General features: G+C 42.1%; 2 protein-coding genes across 2 annotated transcripts in view; both read left to right on the top strand.

The window, feature by feature from the left end:
• Positions 1–17,662, top strand: part of LOC113451824 (vomeronasal type-2 receptor 26-like) — a 500,191-nt gene that overhangs the window by 1,121 nt on the left and 481,408 nt on the right. The gene's annotated exons all lie outside the window — the stretch shown is intronic.
• On the top strand, positions 34–16,677 carry LOC113451995 (vomeronasal type-2 receptor 26-like). Its single transcript, XM_087927665.1, has 7 exons — positions 34–139; positions 5,184–5,421; positions 6,303–6,594; positions 7,542–8,345; positions 12,801–13,028; positions 13,485–13,611; positions 15,782–16,677. The coding sequence occupies exons 1-7, from the start codon at positions 34–36 to the stop codon at positions 16,675–16,677; spliced, it is 2,691 nt and encodes an 896-aa protein (XP_087783791.1).

The following is a 17,662-nucleotide window of genomic DNA, read 5'->3' as shown; positions in this document are numbered from 1 at the left end:
TCTGTTTTCATGTTCTACATCACTCTTAGCTACATGGGCTTCCTGGCTGCCATCTGCTTCATGGTGGCTTTCCTGGCCCGGAACCTCCCTGGAGTCTTCAGTGAAACCAAGCTGATCACTTTCAGCATGCTGGTCTTCTGTAATGTATGGGTCTCCTTCCTGCCCACCTACCTGAGTACCAAGGGGAAATACATGGTGGCTGTGCAGGTCTTCTCCATCTTGGCCTCCAGTGCTGGTCTGCTGGTCTGCATCTTCCTCCCCAAGTGCTACATTATCATTCTGAGGCCAGACTTGAATACAAAGGAGCATCTTACAACCAGAAGAAATGTATAAATGTGAGTTAGAGATGTTTCCACTCTCAAAACATTTCAATAGTCCAAGTATAAAAATTGTTTCAAGGTGTCCATGAGCTGGTCAACAATTTTGAGTTGAAATAATCAAAGGGCAATTGGAATATAGTGTCCTCCATCCTTATTCAGTATAATTGCAAGATGTAGATAATCTGGATTATCCATCTGGTAAAATTATGTAGAAATAAAATAAAAGGGGAACTGAAATACAGCCATATAAGAGTTTTACAAAACAATTCCTAAAGAGTTGAGATAATTCATATTTGAGTGTCCCATAAATGTAAGGGGAGAGGTAGGATTAGGCATAAATATTTCTTACTAAATTGCAACAATTCATCCATCTCATTCTTCTGATGATGGACACTCCAGAGATATTTGGAAGGGACTTTGGAGATCTTCTAGTCCAATCCTCTGCTTGGACAAGAATCCATTTCAGACAGTTGTCCAATCTCTTTTAAAGAATCCCCAGTGTTGGAGCACTCATAACTTCTGGAAAAACGTTGTTCCATTGATAGATTATTCGATCATCAATTTTCCCCTTAGTTCTAAATTGCTTCTCTTCTTGATTACTTTCCATCCATTGCTTCTTGTCCTGCTTTCTGGTGCTTTGGAGAATATATTGACTCCTTCTTTTTTGTGGCAGCACCTCAAGTAGTGGATATGTAGCTATGCAGCTAACAAGTAGTAGTTTGTAGCTATGCCAGACCTGCCTCAAGAGAAACTACACGTACCCTTGTTAGTGGAGTGGATAGCTCAACTGCAGAACACTTGTCCAATGGTCTGTAAGGCAGTGGAGGAACATCAGGCACATAAGAAACAAGTTGACAAAAACCATGTGAAGCCAAAAGATTTTCAAATAGGTGACAGAGTTTACCTCTCTACAAAGTACTTACAGTCCACCCAACCATCTAAGAAACTTGATCCTAAATACATGGGCCCATTCCCAATTGTTAAAATAATTAACCTAGTCACTATGCAACTGGAATTGTCCAAGAACATAAAGCATATTCACCCTATATTTCATTGCAGTTTTTTGAAACCTGAAATTGTATCACTACTTCTCCCTGCACCTGATACATCTCCCATACCCACTCTGATTGAAGGAGAGCAACATTTTAAAGTTAAAGAAATTCTAGTTTCTAGGAAACATAGAGGAAGGCTCCAATATCATATTTCCTGGAAACAGATTTTCCCCTGTGCAGTCTGAATGGGTGAATGCTAAGTATATCTGCCTAAACTCCTCCAGACTTTCCATAGAAAATATCCCAAGAAACCCTGAAGGGATCACCAGTTTGGGTATGTTGTATTGTATGTTTACACTGTATAATTTTGTATGGCTAATGCCTCTGTTATGGGGGGGGGGGCAAATGTCAGTGAGCCTATTGCTTGCTGGCATAAAATTGGGGGAGGGAACTGTGGAGAATTCATAAAGTTCTCTATAAACCCTTAATAAGACCACACCTAGAGTACTGCATCCAGTTTTGGTCACCACACTATAAAAATGTTATTGAAGCTCTAGTAAAAGTGCAGAGAAGAGCAACCAGGATGATTAAGGGACTGGAGACTAAAACATACAATGAACGGTTGCAGGAACTAGTCTAGTGAAGAGAAGGACCAGGGAGACATGATAGCAGTCTTCCAATATTTGAGGGGCTGCCACAGAGAGGAAGGGGACAAGATATTTTCTAAAGCACCTGTAGGCCAAACAAGGAATAATGGATGAAAACTGAACAAAGAGAGATTTACCCTGGAAATAAGAAGAAACTTTCTGACAGAGAGAAGAATCAACTAATGGAACAGTGTGCCCTCAGATGTTGTGGGAACTTCATCACTTGAGACTTTCAAGAAGAGATTGGACTGCCATTTGTCAGAAATGGTGTAGGGTCTCCTGCTTGGGTGGTGGGGTTGGACTAGTCACTAGATGACCTACTTTACAAGGTCCCTTCCAACTCTGTTAATCTGTTGAAATCAGGGGGGGGGGAGGAAACTGTAGAGAGTTTTACATTACAGTTTTGCAACTGCAGTGGGGGAAGTAATGCATACCTTAAATATTTTCATAGAAAATTGCTAGACAGCCAAAGCTGTTGACGTGCAAGATTATTACTGGAGAGCATGATTGATGACTCTTGGCTATGGATGTGTCCCATTGGAGAATACACATCCAGGGGGTGGGGGAAGACCAGAGTTAAGGGTGAAATGAATGATGTGTCTCAGAGTCGGCTGCATCCAGGTAACGCTGGCATGTTCACTCCTAATAAATGAATTTTTTTAAGCTCTGAGAGATGCGGTTAGAGACTAACCATTTGAATGGGGGTGGATTGTCAGAGCCCTGACACATGGATGCTGCATAGGTAATATTTCTTATTATCAACAGAACTTTTAATAGAGGAATTCTCAATGCTGGAATAGCCTGCATGACAACAGTGTAATACATATGATATACAGTGAGCACAAACATTCTTATCAATAAATTCTTATAACATTACACAAAAACAATTGGAAAATTCAATTTACAGGGGCCCTGTAAAGTTCAACATTTTTAGAAGCAACAGATAGTGTTTGTCATAAAATTGGGATGCAATCCTAATATTGTAGATTTGGTAGATTGAGTGTCAGCAAGAGTTTTTGACTTCTATCAACTAGATAGATTGTTTTTGTTGATGCTGATGGATACTGTTGGAAGAAATGTCCATCTGTGTCAGCCTTCAAGATCTTCCTCCTTTCCTTTGCTTCTTTCTGGCTGCCATGAGTAACGGGGGGTGGAAGGGGGAAATGCATGGGATGTAAGCTGCAAATGTTGCTAACTAATATTGTATAAACTGGGGAGGGTTTCTCATTCCTGCTTACCTTTCTCTTCTCTGCGCAACTGCAACCCTTTATCTGAGTAAGCCAAGGTCAACTAATCATCACCACCTGGAAATGTCCGCATGATGTTGTTCACAACTTTAATTGGAAGAACCGTTTGAACTGTTGGGGGTGGGAACATTTCTTGATATATGTGATGTGCGTGCCTATTTACCCAGATTCAGAATTTTCTTGTTGCTACCACTGACTTCCAGTAAAAGACATCTTTTCTCTAATTACAAGAGTCTGAGTATTTCTTTCCTGGATTTTCAACAGAGCACCAGCTGGCAATCTGGGTTCAATTCCAAGTGGGGAGAAAGATACTGGAAACATGGAGACTGCTTGGAAGGATGGTTTAATGGAGCAGAACCATTAAGCACATAGTCCTGGTGCACTGAACACATGGAATGGATACACACACACACACACTTGGGCCTTGTAATAAATGTATCCTGTTAGTTGCAGTTAGACTCCCGTGGGGCTATTCAGTTATAGCTGAGGTTGTCTGTGTCCCAGGCTTGGTTGAATTTTGCTGGGTGATGCAATGATAGGCAATTTCCTATTGTGGCTGAATGGCTTTGCCCTGAAGTTAACACTTGGGTTTTGCCAGTGTCATATTAAACAAGGCCTGATTTCAATTGATGAAATGGCTAAAATTGTGCAAACAAAAGAGTCAGTGATTGGAGCTCCATAAAGGAGTGGGAGCTCCAAAGCCATGTACAGTTGCCTCCTTTTAAGCCTTATGTGACATGTGATGGGGAGATTTGAAGGGTTGTGTCTTCCCAATGTCAGCATTCCAGCAAAACCAAGCTCCATTCAAAAACTCCAAGGCTGGCATTTTTTCAAAGTTTCTTTTTTTGGGGGGGGGAGGAGTCATGCTGGCACACCTGGGAAAACCTAAATCTGAGAGTTCAACAATAAAAAAAATAAAATTGCATCCCCTGCACCCATCATTCCATCACATGCCCCAATCACCATCCATCCCAACTTGAGACATCCCTTAAACACTCCTCATCCAGGTGCAGTAATAACATGACTTTGACTGGAAAGAAGAATGCTATGTATAATTACTTATGTTATGTCTGCACAGGTGCAAGTGCACAGTAACCCATCGCATGCAGTGTGGGAAAATAGTTTAAAGCCATTGGTTAACAGAGCGGCAGGCAGCTGCTATATAAAGGCTCCCTGCCAGCTGTTGATCACTGTTGTTGTTACTAGTTACTATACTTACCTCAGTAAACAAGTGTTGCAGATCCTTGGCTCTGAGTGTGTATTCTGATCTCCCAATCTAACAACATACACTCCATGAAATTCCCCCTCCCATTTTCCCAAGCACAAGAATGTGGCAGCATGGAAGCTTCTGGTGCTAATATGGCTTCCAAAGCTGACACCCAATGTATTCTGCCCATCTCATCAAATGTAATAGAATGGGCAAGTTATGGGTTCTATCATCTAGGAAACTACATCTGGCAGTGCCTAGGTGGCAGGTTTTTCCCGTTGAAGTCTCCATGCAATGGAATCACCTCCCCCCAGAGATAACGTGGTCCCCATCACTCCTGAGCTTGGCACCTGACTGTTGACTCACTCAAAGTGTCAACTCGTAAAACATTCCTGTGACACAAAGTTTAGAGAGATGATGTATTTCTCCTTATGGCCATTATCCAAATCATTGTGATTTATTTTGTCTCTTGGTGCTAAATCTCAAAAGACATTTTGAATTGCTTTCAGACATCACACAAACAGAGCCATAATATGCTTTCACCTTGATGGAACATCAAAGCATTGTTGGAAAATGTCTTTGCACTGAAAAGTCCTGCAGGCATAAATTGATCTGGAGAAAGAGAGAACATTGAAGGCTTTTAAGACAGGTGAGGGATGCAGATGTGGAGGCTTGACTGGACTCTGCCTGGATTAGAACACTTCTGGAGCTTCTCTCTTGGAAGAGGGCTTTGGTTTCTTCCACCTTTTCCTATCACTGTGTATTCAAAGCAGAGCTGGAGACTCCATCAGGAACACAAGTCATGTTGCTGCTTCTGCTGCTTCTGCTGCCCCAGGAAGTTCTGGGAAGTCTCAGAGCTAAATGCATCCTGACTCTGAAGAGAGACAACGTACACCCACAAAACTATTACAAGCCAGGAGAGTTTCTCATTGGTGGCATTGTCTCTGCAACAAGGATGATGTTTCTACCACTAAGCTTCAACAAATCTCCTTTGACTCAATTTTCTTGGTATGTCAAAGTTCCTGCATAGAATTAATTAAAACCTCCCCTTTCCACCCTGAGTTCTAAAGTCCAGTCCTTCTCTCTTATAATGAATGATCTCGTTGATCTGCTACTTTTCCTCTTTTTATGTCTCACATCTATTTTCCTCTTTTTAGTGATGTGTACTTGATTTGAAACATGTATCAAACCAATGCAGGAATTATCAAAAGCATGGGGAAACATTTTATCATTCAGGGAGGACCTGGGACAAAGCTAAGAAATTTTAGATAGAAATTGGCACAATAATGCAGAGAATTTGAAAGACTAAAATTGTGAAGAAACGAACGTTCCTTTTATTGGGACTTATGAATAATAAATTAGAAACAAATCATAGTGGATGAATTTTACACATGGTAGCTGCAGCAAAATTATTGTATGCATGATGATGGAAGAGTCATGGAATTCCCACAGTGGAAGACTGATTGTGAAAAAATATCAGAATTTGTAGAAATAAAAAAAAATCTATTGAAAAGAAGATGGAAAGATGGATTTTCTTTTTCTCTTTTTTAGTTTTTGCACCTTTTCTTCCTTGCTCTATTTCTTCCTGTCCTGTTTTATTTTGATTAATATTTCATTTACTACAAAGTTTCTTAATAAATATAAACTTAAAAGAGAATGAGAGAAAGCCAATAAGTAAATTACTTCAGATATAATATGCATCCAGTATCCACAAATAAAACAAAAATTGAAAGAATCCCAGAGTTCCATTCATATAAGTGACATATTTTTGAAGATTAAAAAAAAACAACCAAATATATAATGAAATGTCTCCAAACCCTTCAGCCTTAGTGGATTAAAAATACAATGGTTGAAAGAACAGTGACATAACATGTCATTTCCATTGATAGGAAATCAGCAACAGAGTACTGGAAAATCCTATCCTTCCTTTTTGCAATCCAGGAGATCAATCGGAATCCCAACATTTCATTCAATGTTACCCTGGGATACAACATCTATGACAATTATTTTAGACCACAAATGACTTCGGAGGCTTTGCTGGACCTGCTTTCAGAGGGGGAGGCCAATGTTCCCAACTACAGCTGTGGAAATCAGAGAAACATGGTGGCTGTTCTGGAAGGGGCTGATACTGACATCTCCATCCAGATCTCAACTATGTTGGGAACCTACAAAATCCCACAGGTGTGTCTTTGTTTGAAGATCATTTCTAGACATGCAGCTTACAATCAGATATCCCATGTTGTAAAGGAAGAGCAAAGTTCAATTATGGGAATTGCATGAAGTAAGGATGAAGGTTCTATCAAATGGAAGAGAAAGTTGCAAGCAGAGGCATCCCCTCCCTTCTACATTCATAATGCAGACAGTGTATATCTGCTAACTATTTGCAACAGCCAATGTCATGCCCCTGTTGGAGTCTGACTCCGAGGGAGAGGAGGAACAGCCGACGGGGAGTGAAAGTGTGGCTCCGGAGGTTATGTAGGAGGCTGGGCAGTCAGAGCAAGACCCAGGCCCATCCCCTCTCCATCCTAGGGCACGAAGGGAGGAGAGGATAAGGGAGAAATGTGAATGGCATGGTCTACAGGGGAAGGAAAGGGCCTTGATCATCTTCATGGGCTGCAGCTGTGAGAACTGGTTAAAAGGATGGACATGCATATGGGCCAATGCTGGAAACAAAGCATGGAAATATCTCTAGCCTGTCATTCCTCTCTGAGTTTGGCATCCTTCCCAGTGTGTGTTCCGATATCTGTGGACGTCTTCAAGGCCTTATCTTGCTTGGTTCCCTTAATTGCTTCAATGTGGTTTGTGTTGATTTTACTCTTTATAATTTATAGGTATTTTTAGTTTAAACAGCATTTCCTCTTTTTCGTAACTACTTGTGGGGGAGTTTTTGGTCTCTAGTCAAGGATATTTGGAGCTTTGAAGCAAAGTGAAGGAATAAAAGGGGCTTCACCAGTCATCACAGCCAAATGCTGCACTGAAGTGAGAGAGAGACAACATAAGAGCAGAATGACTAGAGACTCCACACAAAAGATTATTCACTGCAAAGAGTGGAACAACTCCTCTGTTATGGCTGGATACTGTTTTTTTGTGCTCTCCAATAAAATAAGCTTTGTTTTTTTCATTTTCAGATCAGTTATGCTTTTGATTCCCACGTTATGAGTGATGAAAATCCTTTCTTCTACCCAATGCTCCCTGCTGAAGGAGCCCAGTACCCAGGGATGGTGAAACTGGTCCTCCATTTCAGGTGGACCTTGGTGGGTCTCCTTGCTCCAGACACTGAGAATGGACAAAGGTTCATAAGGACGTTGACTTCCATGCTGGTCAGGAATGGCATTTGCCCGGTTTTATCACAAACCTTTTCCACAGCTCTGAATAAAATGTCCGTAGACTTGAAACCATATCGCAACTGGAGAAAAGTGAATGTCTTTATTTATGCTGCAGATATGAATACACTCACTATAGGGGTTAATCTTATGCTTAGGATATTTGAAAGGCTTTCTGAACCTCTTAGAGGAAAAGTCCTAATCACCACAATCCGCTGGGACATCAATATTTATTTGAGAGAAATAACCTTTACTGCTCAATACTTCCATAGCATATTTTCCTTTCCTATGAAGAAAAATCAAATTGCAGGGTATGGTATGCATTTGAAGCTTTATTCTTTTATGAGGCGCTATGTAGAGATCTCCTTCCTGTGTTCTTACACGAACAATGCCTTTTCGGTGAAAGACTGGAGACATTGCAGGCAGAGAGAAGATCTGGAAGCTCTCAAGGAAAAGCAGATAGATCCAATCCTGAGTGGGGACAACTATTTCATTTCCAGCACAGTCTGGGCAGTAGCACAGGCTTTAAATGCAGCTTATTTATCCAGATCCAGGAGAATTTTTAAAGGTGGTAAAAGCTTGAAAATTCCCAAGCTGAAGACATGGCAGGTACTTATTTCCTATGACATAGCTCTCCGTAGCAGTTGGAAATCAATGCCACAATTGTCAGAACTGTGTAACTTGTCAGCTTTGGAAGCCATATTCGCCCCAGATGCTTCCACACTGCCATTCTTGAGCTTGGGAAAATGGGAGGGGGAAATTTCTTGGAGTGTATGTGGTTAGACATAATAGCATTCTTTTTCAAAATCAAGGTCATGTTATTTCTGCACCTGTGGAGGGGACATCTCAAGTTGGAATGGATGGTGTTTGGGGCATGTGATGGACTGATGGGTGCAGGGGATGGATTTGTACTTTTTACTTATTGCAAGAAACCTGGAACTTTCAGATTCAGGATTTCCCAAATGTGCTAGTTTACTACCCAAACAAAAAGAACTTTGGAGAGGATGTCTTTCTTGGAGTTATTTGTTGGAATGGAGGTTTTTTGGAATGCTGACATAACTATTCTGACAATAGTTGTTTCATATTCAGATTATAAAAACTAAATTAAATTCCAATTTTCCATTGTTCTTTTTTCTGCAATTCATTTCACCCTGCTTATTACTTTTCCAATTTCTTTTTCCAAGCTTCTTGGTAAAAGCATATTTTCCCCCCACCTCTTTCTTCTTTACTCTTATTTTACTAGCAGAACCATTACTACATCCCACATAGTCTAAAAAAGTGTGGTGTGTATATTAAGTTGTCTAATATTTATGATTCAGCGTGGTCCATGCTGAAGAGCACTGTTCACACTGCCGGCTGCCAACAGCTTGGTTGCACCAAGCCAGGACGGAGACGCATCGAACGAGATACATGGCTCTGGACACCGGAAGTACAAGATGCCGTACACCTGAAGAAACGGCTCTACAAGGCCTTTCTTCAGGACAAGACCAGCGAGAAGCTCTGCGAATACAAGGCAGCCAAAAAGGCAGCCAAGAAAGCAGTAGCGACAGCCAGAAGCTCCCACTACGATGACATCTACGAGAAGCTGAACACGCGAGAAGGCGAGAATGAGATCTACCGCCTAGCCAAAAGCAGACACAGGAAGACCCTGGACATTGACCAGTTTCATGGGATCAACGACGAAAGGGGAAATTTGATCGTCAACCCCAGAGACGCTGCGGAGAGGTGGCGGCAATACTTCGAGAAGATCTCTACCGAGGAGTTCCCACACCCACGAACCCCGCGAGGTGACCCAGTTGAAGGCCCAGTCTCAGGCATTTATGCCAGCGAGGTCGCCGGCGCCATCAAGGCCATGAAAAACGGTAAGGCAACAGGACCAGGCGACATCCCTGCCGACTTCTGGAAAAAGGCACTACCGGGCTCGGCATTGTGGCTGTGCGAGCTGTTCAACAACATCGTCTCCACGGGAAAAGTGCCACCACGACTGGTACCGCAGCACCACTGTTCCAATCTGGAAGGGAAAGGGCAGCCCAGCGGACTGCTCCAACTACAGAACCGGTCAGGTTACTGTCACACACTATGAAGATCTTTGAACGTGTCCTTGATAAGCGCATTCGGGACATCGTCGACATCAGCGTCAACCAGGCTGGATTCATCAAGAACTGCGGCACCACCGACGCCATCTTCGGTGTGCGGATGCTGATGGAGGCTCACAGAGAGAAGAAAATCCCGCTCCACACCGCCTTCCTAGACTTGGAAAAGGCCTTCGACCGAGTCCCACGACCTCATCTGGTACGCACTGCGAGATCACGGCGTGCCTGAGCTGCTCGTACAATGGGTCCAACTCCTATACAGATGTCACAAAAGCCGTGTAAAAGCGGCAGCTGGGATATCAGAGGAGTTTAATATTACCGTCGGCGTACACCAGGGCTCTGCTCTCTCACCACTGCTGTTCATTCTGGTGATGGACACAATTACACACGACCTGTACACGCCCGCCCCATGGACGCTGCTCTACGCCGATGATGTGTTCCTGGCCAACCTGTGCAAGGCTGAACTCGAGCATCGAGTCCAACAGTGGCACGACCGCCTCGAGCAGTTCGGGCTCCGGCTGAACCTAAAGAAGTCCGAATACCTGACCACTGACAATGAAATGACAGGCTCCATCCACGTGAACGGGCAGGAGCTACCGCGCGCCTCCACCTTCAAGTACCTGGGAACTACTCTTGGGAAGAAGGCCTACTACAAACTGAGGTGGCAGCCAGGATCAATGCAGCGTGGGGCAAATGGAAGTCCGTCACGGGCGTCCTCTGTGACAAGAAGATGCCGATGCGCCTGAAGGTGAAAATCTATAACTCTGTGGTGCGCCCGTGGCCATATACGGCGCAGAGTGCTGGCCGACGACCAAAGAAGTCGAAAGCAGACTCCAGATAATGGAGATGCGAATGCTCCGATGGTCGGTAGGCCTCACCCTACTCGATCGCGTCAGGAACGAAGAAGTGCGTAGACGGTTCAACGTCGTGCCCATCCCCACGGTCATGAGGCAGTCCCGGCTACGATGGTTCGGCCACGTGAGCCGCGCCAAGGAAGAATCCATCATCAAATCTGTAATGAAGGTGACTGTCGGAGGAGCGAGACCGCGTGGTAGACCTAAACAACGCTGGATGGACACGATCAAGGCCGATCTAGAGATCGCGAAGGCAGACCCGACACGCGTGGCAGACAGAGAGGTGTGGAAGCAGTACTCAAGGACATTAGCGGACCTCGCCCGAGCGCGAGACAAACGCTGAAGAAAAAGAAGAAGAATATTTATGATCCTCTCACTTCTTGGGCTGCCCTTTTGCTCCAAGGCAGCTTTTCCCCAGAATGGGTTTCATTCTTTGGCTAAGAATCCTTTGGATTTTCCTTCCATGACTCAAAACTCTCTGTAGAATCACAGATAACAAAGGATTTCATCAAGCAGTAGCATATGGAGAAGCCTCTCTGGGTCAGGAAGCTAAGCAGGCTAAGGTCATGTGAAAAGATGAAGGGTTGGACTGGGAAAATATCTAGAAGCAGTAAGAGTGAAGAATGTTCCATAAAATATTCCATAATTGTTCAATGAAGTTGAAGTAGGTGAATTTAACTGGTACCAGAGATCATATTTCACCATGAAAATATTGGGGACTCTTTTCCATGCCAAGTGACTCATCTTCCCCTGAATGTAGAATATACAACTTGCTTGTAGAGCAAAGGCTCCCTTACTCATCCTCAAGGTGAGCAAAGATTTTTCTCTTCCCATCTGCCCATTGACTTGTACCCCATTTATTTACAGCATTATTTCTGTGTGGGGCATCTGATTTCATTTTGGCGTCATTGGGCAGAATTCCTTCATTGTTGTTGTGTACAACATCCACTTCCTTTTGGGTTTTAACTTTGGTTGTCAGCCTTGGAAACAATATTTTACTTGGAAGCTTTGAGGCTGCCACATTCAGTGCCTGGGAATTTGAGAGGGGGATTTCATAGTGGGTAGACTAAATTAGACATAATAACATTCTTTCTCAGAGAGTCAAGGACAAGTTTCCCTGCACTTGGGGACAGTATCTGGAGGAATGTCTCCAGTTGGAACAAAGAATTGGTTGGACCATGTGATGGACTGATGGGTGCAGGCAGGGGTGGGATTCAAATTTCTTAACAATTGGTTCTGTGGGCACAGCCTAATTTGTGGGTGTGGCTTGGTGGTCATGTGGCTGGCTGGGCATGGCTTGTATATAAATAATGCAAATATATATGTAAAGATTGAATTTTTATTTTAAAAAAGAGCAACTTTTATCCAAAATCAGGCAAAGCAGTCAGGTAGATTGAGCTGCTTGCAGAATCACAACTTCATTCCCAGATCTACCTTTCTGCAATCTGCTGCCTGAGTCTGCACTGAAAAATAGAATCTTTAATCCTAAGGAAGGTTCAGCTCTGCTCTCAGGCCACTTCTCCCTCCCCCACCCCCCTGAATACCACCCCTCACTGGGCCTCAGGGAAGCCTCCTAGGTGGGATGGGTGGGGAGGGGAAGGGCCAGCCAGTGGTGTGATTTGCTGGTTCTCTGAACTGCACAGAATCGTAACAACCGGTTCTATAGAACTGGTCTGAACTGGTAGAATCCCACCCCTGGGTGCAGGAGATTGATCTTTGAAATCTCTTTTGGAAAGGGAAAACCTGGAATTCTCCGATTCGGGTTTTCCCAGATGCGCCAATATGACAACTCTATCAAAATGGAACTTTGAGAAACTGATTGTCTTGGAGTTTATAGTTATGGAGTTGGTTAGTTGGAATGCTGACATTGGTGCTTATTAGTTCACACTGGATTATACTTCCCTTTGGTTTTCCAAACTCTGCAGTGACAACTATGATTGGAAAAGATAAAGAATATCCTTCACTTTCTTTATTTTCTAGGTCATTCTTGGTCCTTCTAACAAGATTTTTATTCTATATTGCTCAATACAGATCCTTTATTCCAGCTGAATTGGAGGAGTTTTGCCAGAGAGCTTTCTGCATCTATGTAACATTGTCTATTTTCTGTTCCATTCCAGCTTCATTCTTTCCTTCGAACCTCTCAGTTTTATAATAATTCCATCCATGGGGTATATTTGGATGAAAATGGAGAGCTGGTAGCTGACCTGGACATTGTGAACACGGTGGTTTTCTCCAATATGTCTTTTAGCAAAGTGACAGTTGGGAGGCTAGAAAGAGTGGGATCCTTAGATTTCAAGTTCATGATGAACCAGAATGCTATTCCAAAGATGGAAATGCTGAACAAGGTGGGAAAGGACTTTATTCTGCTCTTTCTGAAGTTCTTTCCAAGACTGTTGAAGAGATGGGGAAGGGACAGGCTTGGGATGTCACCTCCATTCTCCCAAATGGGAAACTTAATTTTTGGTTGGTTGTTCAGGAGTCCATGAAAAAAAAAAATCCTTAACTATTTCAGTTAACTGTGCATCAGTCTTCTATAAGGGAGCTAGATTTAAATCATGGGACAAAAAAGATTGACTTTTGCCATTCAACTTTCTTTTCAATACATTGAGAACATAAAATAAAATTGTAGTGGGAGAAGAATTAGAAGAGAAGAGAAGTAGGCAAACAGCAAGCAAGTTTGGCCAGCTCTCAGATTCTTGGAGGCTTCAAATTTAGCAAAACCTTGAACTTTCATTTTATCTCCTTTAGCAAATAAAATAATTCATGTTATGGATGCTATTTCTTCCCCTCTCTCTGCCCAGCCCCTGCCCTCTTCCAACTGCATGGAAAGCTGTCCTCCTGGATTCATGAAGGTGGCTCAGGAAGGAAAGCCCATCTGCTGCTACAATTGTCATCCTTGTGCAGAAGGATCCATCTCCACCATGGAAGGTGAGTGACAGCAGAAGAAAAAATGGGTCAGAGTTGGTCCCACCTCTTTGAGACTTGATCAAGATATGTATGTTTGTCATAGCGCAATATAAGAAATGATCTTGGAGGGTAATCTGGTATATAGGATAAGAAAAGAGAGATACAGTTCATTGGTACAAGATGAGACTGAGTTGAGCCTTGTGAGAGAGATATCTCTTGCTCTTTATCTTTTACAACACATCTTCAATGTTTCAAATTACTATTTATGTCATTGTGACAGTTCTAGAATATAATAGTCAAACTTTGATTGAGTCTTTATAGGATGATTGATCAGATTCTTGCACCCATTCTTGGGTGTTTTTGGTAGCCAGATTGCAACCACTTGCCTTGAATCAAAGGATTTATTCTTTGGCAAAGGAGTCTCCTAGTGTATCTTGGTTGCACTCCTCATTCTACTTTCTGAGGGCAGGAGAGGCTGGGATGTCTTATATAATAATCCTTTGACTATTCCACCTGTTCAGGTGTTCCCTCTTTTCAGGGGTGGGCTGCTAGGGGTTTACCAGAGTTTGGGTGATCCTCTAGCTAAGGCTCTGCACATTTTGGTGAATTGCCAAATCCCATTCCTGGATGGCCCCTCCTCTCCCACCTCACCCCTCTCCTCCCAGGTGTCTCCATGCAACCCATTTTGGATGATAGGTAACTTCAAGGCCCATATGGAGGCTCAGGGAGGGTGAAAACGTTCTGGAAAGCCAGAAAATGGCCCATTTTTGGCCTCCGGAGGGCCTCTGGAGCCTGGGGAAGGTGAAAAATGAGCCTTCTGGAGGTTCTGGAAGGCCAGAAATGGGCCTAGTTTTTTTGTTTTGTTTTGGTTTTTTGGCTTCTGGAGGGCCTGGGGGAAGCCATTTTCACCCTCTGGAGGCTCGAGGAAAGCCTCTGGAGCCTAGGGAGGGCAACCCTCCTTCCCACCATGGTGCAGGAGGCTGACTAGGCCATGCCCACCATGGCCACACCCACTCATTGCTGAAATTTTTGAAGCCCATCCCTGCCTCTTTTGTGTCAGCCTCAGGGGACTCGTGTTTGTATCTCTTGAGGCTGACATTCCATAGGTTCTGCTGAAGGCTCTTTTTAAAAAAATCTTTGAATCCTGGACCATGATGGAGAGGAAGGAGAGGTGAGAGAGGAGGGGGAGGAGAAGGGAGGAGAAGGGAGGAGAGGAGAGGATTAATGAGTTGGGACTGAGCCAATCTTCTTCCCTGACTTTAGGGAAGATGACCCTCTTTCTCCTTATATAAAACAGAGGAAAGCATTTTTTAAAAATAAACTTTATTGAATTTTACAATTAAAATACACAAACAACACACAAACAGATTGGGAAGGAAAGAAGAAAAAAAGGGGAAAGGGCTAAATGATTAAAAATGATTACATCTTCAACAGTTTGTGGTTCCTTATTTATCTCATTTATTTTATGCCATATTTGCAATTAATCTTTAGTGCGGATATCTAATTACTACTATTAACACTCCTCATTCACAGATTATTATTATTATTGTTATACGGCCTATCTTCGATCAATCCATTCACGACAACAGTTTCAACTCAGATAGTACTCTGATACTTCTTTATTTTTAGTGCTACAGTTAATTTATCCATTTCTACACAACTTGATATTTTCTGAATAATCATTCCCTCAGGTGAAGTATAGGGTTGTTAGAGGAATGCATTTTGATGTCTTCATATCTATTTCATCTATTTCAACTCCACATAACATTTCTTCCTTGATGGCAAAAGTAGCACTTATCCACTTCAGCTGGCATAATCTACATTAAGTAATCCTTCACATGAACTTCATTCCATTGTAGGTTGGATCTCTTTGGTGCCCTAAAGCATTGATAAAAGGCAGGGTTCCAATTTCCAAGATATTCAGCAGTGGACAGGTAAAATGGTGGAACTCCCTTCCTTCCTTGAATCTTTCCTCCCTCCCTTGTTCTTTTTCAACAAGTTCATTGATGCAATTGTGAAAAGAAAAGTAATATTAAAATGTTTTAGATGGAGGGAAATGAAAAAATAAATTGATTTAATCTTTACAGATCTTTATATCTATTCACAAGAAAAACAAGTTTACCCAAATGATGCATTTGAATAACATGCATTTGAATGTTAAATTGAGATCCCACTCTTGCTTTTTTTTCAGGTGCCGACAAATGTACCAAATGTCCAGATGATCAACATCCAAACATCAATCGAGTTCATTGTATCCCCAAGATTAAAAGTTATATTTCTTATAAGGAAAGTCTGGGGATCATCCTGACTTCCATTGCCTTGTTCCTCTCTTTAATCATAGGCTTTGTCTTGGGGATCTTCATTAAATTCATGGAAACACCAATTGTGAAAGCCAACAACCAGGACCTCTCCTATATCCTCCTGGTCTCCCTCCTGCTTTCCATCTTGACCTCCTTCTTGTTCATTGGCCGCCCAAGAAAGTTGATCTGCCTCCTCCAACAAACAGCCTTCAGCATTGTCTACTCAATTGCCATTTCCTCAATCTTGGCCAAAACGATTACAGTGGTGTTAGCCTTCTTGGCCACAAAACCAGGGAATAAAGTGCAGAGATGGTTGGGGAAGAGCTTGGCCAACTCCATTGTCCTTTCTTGCTCTGGTCTCCAAGCTATCATCTGCAGCATCTGGTTGGGAACATTCCCCCCATTTCCTGACTCTGACATGCACTCCCAACTTAGAGAAATCATTTTACAATGCAATGAAGGTTCTGTCACCATGTTTTATGTTGCCCTTGGATACATGGGCTTCCTGTCTGCTGTCTGCTTCATGGTGGCTTTCCTGGCTAGGAAGCTCCCTGGGACTTTCAATGAAGCCAAGCTGATCTCCTTCAGCATGCTGGTCTTCTGCAGTGTCTGGGTGTGCTTTGTGCCTTCCTACTTGAGCACCAAAGGGAAGTACATGGTGGCAGTTCAGATCTTCTCCATCTTGGCCTCCAGTGCTGGATTGCTGGTCTGCATCTTCAGCCCCAAGTGCTACATTATTATTTTTAGGCCAGATCTGAATACCAAAGAACATTTAATGTCAAAATAAAATAAAAAAATGACTTTTACAAATTTATTATTGTTCAAAAATGTCCTTTACTGGGCTTGATTAATAGGTTTTGGTCATTTAATGATTGTTTGTTTGTTTATTAAATCTAAATGCAACAACATAAAAACTCATACAAGCATAAATGGGTGTATATCCTTATATTCATAGAGATCCTCCTTCATAGAGACTTATTGCAAGCTCAGTCTCAGTTGTCCCTTCCATGCCCATCTGTATGCTGGGGTTCTTTTTTTCTTTTAATAGTATTTTTTATTTATTTTTCAGTTTCAAAAATACAAACATTCCATTTTTTCTTCAAGCGGTGTGTCATTTTATTTTTCAGTTTCAAAAATACATTCACTTTCACATTAATATTATTTCTCTAAACTTAGAGTTAAAATACACCAAACAGCTAAATATTTACTACTGCTCTGGTGATAATACCTTATTAACTTTACATCTCATTATTCTCCTCATAGTTATGTCAACAATTATCACCTTAAGTATATCTCTATCTTATCTTATTTTCTTTTTTCTTCTCTTCTTCATTTCCAAAGTCCTTTTATATTCTCTAACCATTGATAAAATGTTTTCCATATCATATCATATCACATTTGCTCTTTCTCCTTAACTGCTAGTGTTAATCTCTTCATCTCTGCACATTCTAATATTTTCCTAATTACCTCCTCATCTATGAGGATCTCCTCCTCTTTCCAACATTGTGCAAATACAATTCTGGCTGAGGTTAATACATGAATAATTAAATATACATTCTCTTTATTATATACATCAGGTAGAATCCCTAACAGAAATAATGTTATGCTGGAGTTCTAATGGAAACAAAGGACAAACATGATAGAAGAGCCCAAGGACATTTTTTCAGTTGGCTTCTAAATTTGTGGGAATTGGTGTCCAATCTGAATAAATATTAAAGCATCTGATTTTATATAACAGGAAATCCACTGATTTAAAGAGTATCTGTGAGAGC

The sequence above is a fragment of the Pseudonaja textilis genome, chromosome 2, assembly GCF_049901715.1.
Source record: "Pseudonaja textilis isolate UNSWEBS1 chromosome 2, rPseTex1.2, whole genome shotgun sequence".
Classification (NCBI taxonomy): Eukaryota; Metazoa; Chordata; class Lepidosauria; order Squamata; family Elapidae; genus Pseudonaja; species Pseudonaja textilis.
This window is presented reverse-complemented; position numbering and strand designations above follow the sequence as displayed.

Bases quoted from the DNA above. Each gene is read 5' to 3' on its own strand.
- LOC113451995 (XM_087927665.1), top strand. From the start codon at position 34: ATGGGCTTCCTGGCTGCCATCTGCTTCATGGTGGCTTTCCTGGCCCGG. The intron at 8,346-12,800 runs GTACTTATTTCC...GTTCCATTCCAG, and splicing joins CCAAGCTGAAGACATGGCAG to CTTCATTCTTTCCTTCGAAC. The intron at 13,029-13,484 runs GTGGGAAAGGAC...CTCTCTGCCCAG, and splicing joins AGATGGAAATGCTGAACAAG to CCCCTGCCCTCTTCCAACTG.